Here is a 12,835-nt window from a genome sequence, read left to right as displayed (position 1 = left end):
GTTGGGAAAAGATAATAAAATATACTGGAATTAAGTTACTTACACATGTAGCCATTTTAAATGCAAGGCAATAAATTCAGGAAACTTTTTTCTCTACGAGGTAACAAGAAAGTATATGAAATATTAGAAAGGTTGATGTAATTACTAAGAATGTTTTTGTGAATTTAGCCATTGGAGATCTCAAAATATATTTGCATTAAAAAAATGCCCTCATTTATCCAAATTCTAATGACCTGTTCCTTAATTTTACCACAGTGAAAACAATGTTTTGCCTAAAGTGAATAGTTATTTAACCTATTTTTTATTTATTATGTCTATCTTATTAGACAATTTCTACAATTGTTTTCTTATCAGTTTTAGCCTCATCTGCTTTTCTTATTTGCAAAATCATTTTCAGATCTTGAACAGTTATTTCTCTTCACATATCCATCTTTTTTTTTTTAGTGATGAAGAACCAAACAGAAGTGGAAGAATTCATCTTGTTGGGCCTGAACAAGGATTTGGAGCTTCAGTATATATTCTTTGCAATTTTTCTCCTACTCTATATGGCCACGTTAGTGGGGAATGGAGCTATTGTGATTGTAGTTTTAGCTGAACCTCGCCTTCACAGCCCCATGTATTTTTTTCTTGGAAATCTTTCCTGTCTTGATATATTTCACTCCACAATAACTATTCCAAAGATGTTGTCTGGGTTTCTAACAGAACCACAAACAATCTCCTTCAATGGCTGCATGGTTCAGCTATTCTTTTTATATTTCTTGGGCAGTAGTGAAGGCATTCTCCTTGGAATCATGGCCTATGATCGCTATGTCGCAATATGCAACCCTCTGCATTATACCATTACCATGAGAAAAGAGTGTTGTGTTTTAATGGCAACTGCCACTTTATTGACTGGTTTTTTCCATGCCTTGATGCATGCAGTGGCAACAGCTCATCTATCCTTCTGTGGGCCAAATCTAATTGAACACTTTGTCTGTGACATCAAGCCATTGTTGAAACTGGCTTGTGGAAGCACATACCTCAACCTCATGCTCCTTAGTATTGTAACCAGCTCTGTTGTTATGGGCCCCTTCATCTTTATACTCCTCTCCTATCTCTACATTATCACATTCCTTCTCTGTAAAGTGCAGTCCCAAAGTGGCTGGCAAAAAGCCTTCTTTACCTGTGGATCCCACCTAACTGTAGTGGCTTTACTCTACATTCCTGTGTTATCTAACTACATGCTTCCCACTGTGGGTAATTCCTCTCAACGAGATATGATAATAACCCTCTTTTATAGCACAATTACTCCAGTTTTGAACCCACTAATATATACCTTGAGAAATCAGGAAGTTAAAGTGACAATAAAAAAGTTTTTTGGCATAAAGTCTTACACATTTTGGTAAAAGGAAATGTTGGAAATGTATTCATATCTAAAGAGATAATTATATAAGTATACCATATATTCCTCACAAAGCTAGCATTTTCAAAAGCTTGTAAGAATTTCATTCACTATATTATAATATTATTAATTAAGAAATATAATATTAATTTTAATTAATTTAATATTGTGCCTACAAAATTTGTTTTTAAGTAATTTGGTGTGAAAAAGCAAGAAAATGAGTAGTTCAGGTTTCACTAAAAATCATTTTAATTGACATTTCCTGAATGAAGTTGGACTTCATCATTCATTCTGATTTCTCAGACCAATTAAAGGTCAACATCTTCTCTCAAAAAATACTCTTATTATGCAGATGTTTCTTACCATTTCAGGAAAGTTATGTTAGGTTGGGATCCCTGAAATACTATGAAGTGATTGTGGTTTTTTTCCCTTTTTTGATATTCAATGATAATGAAAACTAATCTGAAAACTTATGTGTTGAGGAGGAAATACATCTTTCTGTTCTCCCATTTTAAAATATTCCTTCATATTTTGAAGCTCTTTTTAATGCAATCATTCAAGAATTATCTAAAATACAGGTAAGTATTTTAAGTACCTTTTCTAAATTTATACTTTTATATGTATAAAAATTCTTATGTACATCAAAATATGTCTCTTTCCTGCATGTGCAGAAATAAAATTTCAGTACCCATTTAGGTACATAGGGATAATTCGATGATATTAATGAAAAACATTATCTAATGTATTGATTTGAGGTGGACATACTCAAGTTGCTTTCAGAAGTTAAGGATAAAGAACATAATCTATTTAACATGTTATGCCATTTTAATGGCAAATATTTAAATATGCTTTTTTCTGTTACAGATATTGACTGTTGTTTGTCTTTACTGAAATCCATTGACTTTGACAAGCCCTTAAAAATCAAAATACTGCAAAAAAAAATCCTACTCCATATGATTATTACTTCGTATTCTCTCATTTCAAAGCATAATGTTTCATTCATATTTTAAAGTAAAATCCTTCTTACTTTAACCATGCTATATTTAAATCAGAAATAATAAATTCCAACCTTTGCAATGAAATATTTAAATAAGCTTTCCTATCTGCAAATATTAAGAAAGGTTGGAAAGGAACATTTAGTTCATCAGTTTTAGGTGCATTTATAATGTGTATATTCAAATCAATGAGATCTACAGCCTATCCACAAAATAGATGTATTCAAGATTCAATGCTATCCTATATCAGAAACACCTCAATGTATGCTCAGATGAAGACTAAGAGAGGTTCATTTTCATACTAAATTTTACTCTAGTCTAAGTCTTATATTCAGAGCTAGATTCATCATTTACGTGAAATGAATGGGTTGAGCCCAATCACAGTTTGTGTTTTTGTTATCCTACAGTCAGTGAAATAAAACCAACTGTGAAAGTACTTAGTTTTTTTTTATTTTGCCCATTACAGTTAATGTTAGAAGATATTGGATCTACTTTATATAGAAAATGAAATAAGTGGATGATTTTTAATATGCAGCTTATGAACTCTATAATACTTGTTATTATACTGGAGTATTTTACCAAGTTGCTTCTCAAAGTAACATAACTTCAAATTGGGCAAGAGATTTTCCTTTGGTAATGAACTATCTAAATATATAAGAGAAATAGATATTTGATTTGGACATTTTATTTTCAGATTTTTTTTTAATTTTTTAATTATTTTTTTAATACAAGTTTTATTAAGTGTTTCAGTTTTTACAAGAAAGTGCTTAGGAAACAGCGTGGTAATGGGGTAGTCAATTATCCAAAAATGAACACATTTATGTATAATTCAAATTAATTCATTAAAAAATTTCTCTCTAGTTCCCACCAATCATGTAACATATTCAGATTAATACATTTCAAGTACAAATCCATCAATCAATAAAATTTATGAAAAGCCATTAATTATAAAAATCCCAATCATGTATTTAAGCTTTACAAAATTCCAATTACCATATTTAATTAGCCTTTTAAACTTATTATTTAAACTTCTGGTATCCGTAATTTCCCTCTATTCATAACATAATAATTATAATATCTAAAAAGAAAGAGAAAAAAAAAGTATATTATTCCCACAATTACATTCTTATATTTCCTAAACATATTCTATTCTTGTTCTAATATCTCCTCATTTACTAATACCATATCTTCTATTAACTCAATCTGTTTTCTTATTCTCCATCCAGTACAAAATAATTATCATACATAAAGTAGACACATTAATTCAAAAAATACAGTCTATGTCTCAGATATATATTTTACTAACCAAAAATTTTCCTCCCACTTATAATTCTAAATCTTAAACCTTAAGTCAATCCGTGTCTAAAAAGCCTTTTTAACCCATTACATACAATTTTAGGTCACACTCTTAAGTCTTATTCTAGCTTTCTTTTTGTGCCAAACAGGTTTCCATAACAGAGCCTCTATATCAACAAATAAATCTCTCGGAAACTTCCAGTGGTGAGACTTCGCCGATGGAGGCTTTCTTCTCAGCCTCTTGCCCAGGACTGCATCAGAGCTGTCAAAACAGCGCGGATCAGCTGTTTTGCGGCTTGGAACTCCCTCCCTGGGCAAAGGGGAGAGAGTGAGTTTGGTTCAGATAGTGGTAGAGTTCTCTAGTCCCCCCAAGAATGATCCTGGGGGGATGTAGGTACGAACTCCCCCGGAGTCTGGACCTCTTCTCCGCAGCTCGGAGTGTCTTCGCTCTTCGGAGCGAGGCTAGACGTCGCTGCCACTGCTGCTACTTTGTATCTGCTTGTGAGTAACTTTTGAACAGACGGAACCTGACAGGGGATTTTCTTTTTCTGCTTTAGTTAAATGGTGACTTTAACTCAAAGATCTTATTGGGACTTTTGCTATTTGTTATAAGTGAAAGTGAGAAGAAAATGGCCACGGAAGCGTTGTTTCTTTGTAACAAAAGGAAAACTTTCACTTTCTTTCCGGTGGTGGAATGATGCATTTTAAAGGATTTTAAAGAACTTTTCTTAAGTCAAGCTTTTTAAAGTTAATTTTTGCTCTTGTGAGTTTTAAAAATAATTTGGCAGAATGGCTACAAAATGTACTGGAGTTTCTGCATTGCCTAAAGCAGCTATTTCCTCTCCTGTTGTGCAAATTCAACAACAAAAACCTAGATCTCCCCCACCATCACCACCTCCCTCCATTACACTTAAAGATCTGCAAGAGGCTTTAGCTAAGTCCTCATTACAAACTGTGAAACAAATAGAAGAACTTTTGGATAAGAAAAATCAGGAACTTTGTGAAAATATATCACATATTTTTGAAGGACTAGCAATTCATATTGATCGTGTAGAGGGAAGGGTGGATGATCTAGTGGAGAAAATGGAAGGAACAGAAGACAGACTTGAGAAAGTAGAAGAAGGTGTGGAGAATTTACAAATGACATGGTGATGACACAATTTAAAGAAATGGAATTTGCCTAAGAATCAGGGGGCTTAAAGAGGATCTACAAGAGAAACTCAAGGAGGAAATTGTTACAGCTTTGGCCCTGGTATTGAATTGCAACCCTGAGGTGATCTTTGGAGAAATAGAAAAAATTTATAGAGTCAATTTCTGGGTTGCACGTCAGAGAAACATACCTAGAAATGTGGTTGTTTACTTCACCACAAGAGTACGTCGTAATGAAATTATACAGCTCTTTTATCAGCAGAGATTTCAAATTGCTGCACAAGACATTATACTTTTAAAAGAAATACCTTCTAAGATTTTAAGAAGAAGAAAAGATTTTACTTTTTTGGCTCAGGAGTTAAAGAAGCGGCAGATGCCTTTTAGATGGGAGATTCCTGTGGGCATTGTGGTAAATTTTGAAGGGACCAGATACAGATTAAACTCTCTACAGAAAGCTAGACAGTTTTACTCATCGGTCCTGAAAGTTGATTTGTCATCATCATCAACATCTAAAGCACAGGAAGATTTGATGGAGCAACTTGTTGTGGAATTGCCTGGGGCTATGTCATTATCTACAGGAGATCCTCAGACTCAACAAAAGGTGGGAGTGAATGCAAAGGAGCAAAGGATGACTCGTGCTGCTTATAGGCATAAAGAAAGAGAACAACAACAAAAGGAAACTGTAATATATTCACCGACTTCAGAATCAGTGGAAGGGGCGAGGCCAAAGAGATCTGCAATGATAGACTTGCAGGGAATGCTGAAAAAGCTTCATAAGCCAAAGGATGGTTAAATTGATGATGCTGGAAGTGAGATTTTATTATGGAAAAGGAAGAAATTAGTTTCATATTTGATTATATGTCTGTAAAGAACTTATGGTATTTTGAAAGTTTTAAAATATTTGATAAAGTAAATTATTTTTCCAGCTATGAATAGTATTGACTTAAGATCTTTGCTGAAAGTATTGATTTGAGAGTGAAGAAAGTGTAGGAAAAATTTAAGAGTAAAATGTAAGAAAAAATTTATATAAAATGTTTGATAGATATTTAGGCTTTTATAAATGTTGAAGGTGGATAAATTATACAAATATCATATAGTTTTTGATTAGTTGTATTGTTGTTACTTATTGTATTATTAGAGTTAAAGTATGTATATATTGATTGTATTATCTTTGTTTAGTTAAATTGTAATTTAGATATGGAATGGGATGAGTGTTAGTTCTGTATTGGGTTCCGGGAAGTTCAGGGGGGGTAGGGGATTAGGGGAATTATAAAAATTGATGTATTTACATTTTATAGATAAATACTTATTGTATTGATAAGAGGAGATGCTCGGCTGGTATCCCAAATTGCACTCGAGGAGGTGGTAAGAAAGGAGAGGGGATGTAGATAGGTGGCAAGGAGGAAGGTGGAAAGGTGTGGGGTTAGAGGGAGGAAGGAAAGGAAAGTGGATGATGGTGGAGGCATGGCGGGGACCGCCGAGCGTCTCTGAAAATGTATTGATTTGGATTATTTTTTCTTTTTTGGTTATGTACGTAAATGCATCATAATCTTTGTTGTTTAATTATAAAAATCAATAAAAATTTTATTAAAAACAAAACAAAACAAAAAAATCTCTCTTTATTCCTTGTGGTATCATTTGAGTCAAAAAAGAACGTCCCATCCTCTGTTCTAGGAACCTAACTCCTTTGTAATTGATCCCTTGTTGCTTTAAAAATTCAACTCTCAATATTTGATTCTGCTGAGTAAGACGCTCAATTATGTCCAATTTTGTGGTTAGTAGCTGGTTATCAAAATTGTCATAGTTCTCAATAAATTATATTTGCACGTCCATTCCTGTTACTTTTGAAATTGTATATGGTTTAGTTAAAGTCACTTTTTGATCATCAGGAGTCTCAATAGGTTGTATATAGAATGGCGTAGAATCTTTTTTGGTATTGATTGATTCCTCTTCTGTTGTTTTTTGGTCTGCAGAATAGTCAAATGAAGTCTGGAGGTCGGTTTGTAAATTCAAAGCAGAGTTTCTGTTTTTTTATTTCTGTAGTAATCTCTTTTATTTTGACGCATACTTGCTCAGTGGCTTCATAGATTTTTTCCAATATAAATTTACAGTTGAGTTGTAAATAGGGTTTCTCCATTTCAATAGTAACTAGAGACAATCCTGTTATCTTTTAGTGGAGGCTATATTTAATAGCAGTTAGTCAGTGAAATTTATAAAGCTGATTAATAAAATGTTGCCTTTCCTTTTTCCCCAAATTACTCCTGTTAAGAAACATTGCATTACTCTGGTGATCATTTGGACTGCAGGACATGAATATTTAATTAATGGGTTTGAGGACTGGTTTTTTTTCAGTGGACAAAAATAGTAATAAAACAAAAACAAATAATTGACAAGAAAAAGGTTAAGATTTCCTAATCCTTTTTTCACATCAATCCCTTACCATGAATGGAACACCCTTTCTTGGTCCTATAGTTCTTCACAACTGTTCTCCCACTTTGGACCCCATTTGATAAGCCCATATCACATATCTGATAGACACATTCATTTTCAGAGGGAGCTTGGGGTTTTCCCAAAGTTATGGCAAATGGTTCAGCAGAGGCCTTAATCAGAATTTGGAATGAGCAAACGATAGAAGTCATGGCCTGAATTGGATTTATGCAAACTATGTGCATGGATCTTATATAGTATTGTGGTTTAGTGAGCAGCTTCAACAAATGAAACAATACAAGAGATGCCTAGTTCACCACTGGAGGAATATAAGAAGCAAGCCCAACTGAAGAGTCTGTATTAGGGATTACCTTTTGAAGACAAGACTGGTAAAGTTATTTACTTCTTTGCCCTTATTGCACTAACCCTGTTTTTAGCGGACCAGATTTCATGTTCAGAAGTTATTGGATTTGAATTATGTATAAAAAGGAATACATTTTTAAACTGCATTTGGTTAATGAAATCTGTTTGATCTGATTGATCTGGTTGTTTTCATATATACAACATATATTGCATACACAATATATATGTTGTGTGTGTGTGTGTGTTTGCATAAAATTGGATCTTTTTCTTTGTAGCAAATAAATAACAATTTGTAACAGACTGCCTGTTTACTGTCAGTAATCAAAATATTGTGGTAATATTGCCATGCCTTAGGGGAGAAAAGCTTGTCCATTAAAATATGCTATAATAATATTTGTTGGTGGAAGTGTTTACATTCTCAAATTCAGTAGATATATCCCCAAAGGAGCACATACTTCATTAATTGTTCCTTCTTTTCCCCAGTGGCAACCAAGAATATATTATAGATCTGCTGTAAAGAAACAAATCACTGGCAACGTATTATACTATGATGGTTTGTTTCTTGTAAACTATCTAAATTCACAACATTGATCTTCTGTTTTTCAACCTTTATTTGTCTTCAGATTTTGGTCTTGACTAGAGAAGAGATATTTTTAAGGTATGAACTGTCCAAATATTTAGCAAAAATAGATATTCTAGATCAGAATTCCCCAATATTTTCGGTTTTGGGGACTGGCGGGGCAGGGGGAGAAGGGATGGCATGCACACCTACCACACATGTAAATGGAGCACATGTGCACGTGCTCGTCTGCTGTTTACACAAGTGAACAGCCTGCCACTTCCGCGGCCCAGTTCCAAAAGGCTCAGGGTCCAGTAGTGGGCCATGGCTTGGTGTTTGGGGACTCCTGGACATTTTATTTGAGGATGTCTTATTTGATACATTCTTTCTTTTCACCATGGAAATGTGCAGGTATCCCTTTATGAGATAGCTCAACAACTGATAAATCCACTGAAGTTCATTACAAGAAAAAAATAGAATGCTTATTATGTAAACATACCTACAAATTGACACATATTAATCTATATAATATATGTCTATGGTTTATTTGTAGACTGGCCCAAATTAGGATATATTTTTTTAAAAAAATGTGGAAGCAAAAATCTTATGGAGATTTTTTAACTGAACAGAGCCCCTTTTCGGGAAGTTAAAAGGGACAACTTTGACTAGTAAGCATTTTGCTTTAGAAAGAAAAAATGGTTAATATTGTCCAGATTATCTCTTCATTTTAGAATAGAAATGTTACAAGCTGTTTCTTTAGTTACCAGATAACAGCATTTTATTCAGAAATCTGGGATGTTTTCTAAAATAAATTCAATCACAATTTATTTTTTGGAAGCAATTTCCAACCTTACCCTAAGCTAAATGTAGTAAATGTATTTATACGTTTTTATTATTGAACAAAGATTTCAGCTAGAAATATCCTAATTAATTCCCTCTCACGTAAAACACATTCTAATATTTTATTTGCGCTGAAGGATACCCTCCATTCCAAAATATCTATAGAAGTCTTGGCATTTTGAACTTTAAATGAATTCAATTGCTCTTTATTTTGTGTTCATGGAATTGTTGTGGGGCAAAAAAGGGGAGATCGTTGCATATTATCAGCTATAACTACCCTATTGTTCTATGCAAACCCCACAATTACCTATCTCATCATCTGTATTAGATTCTTATTTAGTTCCTTTTATCAGTATGATATGGTCAAACCATATAATTAAGCCTTAAAACTTTCTGGATGCTTTTGACATGTTGAGTCAAATTCTTTAACTTGTCTGAGATTGTAAATCATGTGAACTTTAACCCCAAAAGACTACATTATGGATGCAACCTACACTCATCCATACAAGAGGCATGGAAGAGAATATTATATGACATATATTAATGAGCCTTATTTTCCCATGTTATAACACTGACGATGTTAATTAATTTGGTAATAAAACATCACCAAGAAGAAAGAAAATCTTTGAGAACAACAAGAAACCAACTATATCTCCCCAAGTTACATTAATTTATAATGCATCAGGTTAGAAACTGAGAGATGGTGAATTCTAGTTCCACCTTAAATACAAAGATAGCTAGGAAGAAAGCAATGGCAAACCACTTTTAAAAACTTGCCATGAAAACTTCAGGGTCCTGCCTAAGCAAATGCAGAAATCAAGACTGATTTGAAGGGGCAAGTGTCTGCCCGTGCATGTGCACATACACTCATTGCCAGATGGGTGTGTTATATGAGCTCAGGTCTGTAAAATTCATCTGGTTTTATATTTGGTAAACTTATTATTTCTGGGAAGAACTCAAAGTACAAAATGATAAAATCAGATATATGATACCTATCCAAAGCATAGGCACAAATAAGCTTTACCTTTACACTACTGTTGAATGTTTGTGAAATTCTCCACAGTAACAACTATTGCTAGTGCATATTAAGTGCAACAAAATGGCCAAGTGTAAGTTCTAAAACATTACAGAAAGCAAGGGAGCTATTAAAATTTTTACTGCTTCAATAAAGCAGGGTGGGGCATGGCTCAGCAATTAAAAATATTGAGCTTGTCAGCTGGAAAGCAAACAGTCCAGGTTTGAGATCTGAGTGCCGCATAATGGGGTGAGTTCCTGTTCCTTGACTTACTCATGCCCACCTAGCAGTTCGAAAGCATGGAAATGTGAGTTGATAAATGGATAGCACTTCAGTGGGAAGGTAACAGTGTTATGTGTGCCTTTGGCATATAGACATGTTGACCACATGACAAAAGAAATGTCTTCTGATGATACTGGCTCTCTCGGCTATGAAATGAAAATGAGCACTACATCCTAGAATTGGCCACAACTGGACAGGGAAACCTTTACCTTTACCTTTTTAATAAATAGCAATAGCACTTAGACTTAGAAAGTGCTTCACAGTGTTTCACAGCCCTCTCTAAGCGGTTTACAGAATCAGCATATTGCCCCAAACAATCTGGGTCCTCATTTTACCAACATTGGAAGGAAGGAAGGCTGGGTCAACCGTGAGCTGGTGAGATTCGAACTGCTGAACTGCTGGCAGCCAGCAGTCAGCAGAAGTAACCTGCAGTACTGCATTCTATCCACTGTGCTTCCATGACTCTTTATAAAGCAAGGATAGGATAAACAAAATTAATTCAATGTCAACTTCAGATTGTTTCTCCTTGCACTTTCTTTACTAATATGATAAGAAAAATTGTTTGAATGCAGCAATAGTAGTTTTCAAGAACGTTACATAATTTCTAGGAACTATAAACAAGAAAACTGAGCCTGTTCCTACTGTGCAAACTGAAAATAGTTAAGAGACACTTAGTGATTCCATCAAAAGCACTTTGAGGCATATTTCAAATGAAAAGGAAAATTCAAGGATTGTGCAATTGAGAAAAGATAATAAAATATTTTGGAATTATTTTAGTTGCACAGGTAGGTGTTTTAAATTCATGGCAGTAAATTCAGGAAACCTTCCTTTTCTGTCAGAGATGACAAACCTCTTTACTACTACTACTACTACTACTACTACTACTACTAATAATAATAATAATAATAATAATTATTATTATTATTATTATTATTATTATTATTATAAAAAAAAAAGTTGGAAGGGACCTTGGAGGTCATCAAGTCCAACCCCCTGCTCAGGACAAATGGCTATCCAGTTTCTTCTTAAAAACTTCCAGTGTTGGAGCATACACCGCTTCTGGAGGCAGGTTGTTCCACTGGTTAATTGTTCTAACTGTCAGGAAGTTTCTCCTTAGTTGTAGGTTGCTTGTCTCTTTGGTTAGTTTCCATCCATTGCTTTTTGTCCTGCCTTTAGGCAATTTGGAAAATAGCTTGACTCCCCCTGAAATATTGGAACACTGCTATCATGTCCCCCCTCATCCTTCTCTTCATTAAACTAGACATACCCAATTCCAGCAATTGTTCCTTATATGTTTTAGCCTCCAGTCCCCTAATCATCTTTGTTGCTCTTCTCTGTACTCTTTCCAGAGTCTCAACATCTTTTTTACATCATAGTGACCAAAATTGGATGCAGTATTCCAAGTGTGGCCTTACCAAGGCATTAATACTTCACGTGATCTTGATTCTATCCCTCTGTTAATGCAGCCCAGCATTGTGTTGACTTTTTTGGCAGCTGCAGCACACTGCTGGCTCATATTTAAGTGATTGTCCACTAGAACTCCGAGATCCCTCTCACAGTTACTACTATTGAGCAAGGTACCACCTATACTAAACCTGTTCATTTGGTTTTTCTTGCCTAAATATAGAACCTTACTTTTTTTCACCATTGAAATTCATTTTGTTAGATAGCGCCCAGTGTTCAAGTCTGTCCAGATCCTCCTGTATCCTAAGCCTGTCTTCTGGAGTGTTGGCTATTCCTGCCAGCTTGGTGTCATCTGCAAATTTGATGAGTTCCCCATCTATCCCCTCATCCAAATCATTGATGAAGATGTTGAAAAGCACTGGGCCCATAACAGAGCCCTGGGGCACCCCACTGCACACTTCCCTCCATGTAGATGTGGTTCCATTGAGGACCACACACTGAGTATGGCCAGTCAGCCAGCTACAGTTCCATTTGGTGGTGATGCTGTCTAACCTGCATTTTTCAATCTTATCAAGTAGTAGGTTGTGATCTACTTTGTCAAATGCCTTATTGAAGTCCAAGTAAATTATATCCACAGCATTCCTCTAGTCCACTAATTTTGTCACTTGATCAAAGAATGCAATAAGATTTGTCTGGCATGATCTGTTTTTCACAAACCTGTACTGGCTTTTAGTAATGACTTTGTTTGCCTGTAGGTGTTCGCTGATTAGTTGTTTGATTATCTTTTCCAGAATCTTCCCAGGTATTTGTTGGATCGCACAGGCAGTAAGACACGAGTCGAGTGACAGTCAGCTCTCGGTTTATTGGCAAGGCATCAAGTAAATCCGGACTGGCTCTCTGGGCCAGGGGAGCCCTCTTTTAGGGAATTCCCCTGGCTTGTAATCACACAATTCCATTGGCTGGTAAGACCCTGTTGCTAGTTAGCCAACCAGCAACGGGCATGAAACTGTATGCAGATGGAGAAGGGCAATCACCCTTAATGGGCGATCAATGGTGAAGGGCAATCACCCTTAATGGGTGATCAGGATATGCATAGGGGATTAAGGGGGGGGAATACAAAGAAC

The 12,835-nt window shown here is 35.0% G+C and overlaps 1 protein-coding gene across 1 annotated transcript; it reads left to right on the top strand.

The window, feature by feature from the left end:
- The first annotated feature begins 446 nt into the window (after nt 1-446).
- Nucleotides 447-2,884, top strand: LOC107287612 (olfactory receptor 12D3-like). The gene is made up of 2 exons (XM_015816134.1): nt 447-1,335; nt 2,862-2,884. Exons 1-2 carry the CDS (start codon nt 447-449, stop codon nt 2,882-2,884), a joined length of 912 nt encoding a protein of 303 aa, XP_015671620.1.
- The last annotated feature ends 9,951 nt before the right edge of the window (nt 2,885-12,835 follow it).

Source organism: Protobothrops mucrosquamatus, unplaced genomic scaffold (assembly GCF_001527695.2).
Source record: "Protobothrops mucrosquamatus isolate PMUCROS unplaced genomic scaffold, P.Mucros_1.0 scaffold400, whole genome shotgun sequence".
In the NCBI taxonomy this organism is placed as follows: domain Eukaryota; kingdom Metazoa; phylum Chordata; class Lepidosauria; order Squamata; family Viperidae; genus Protobothrops; species Protobothrops mucrosquamatus.
This window is presented reverse-complemented; position numbering and strand designations above follow the sequence as displayed.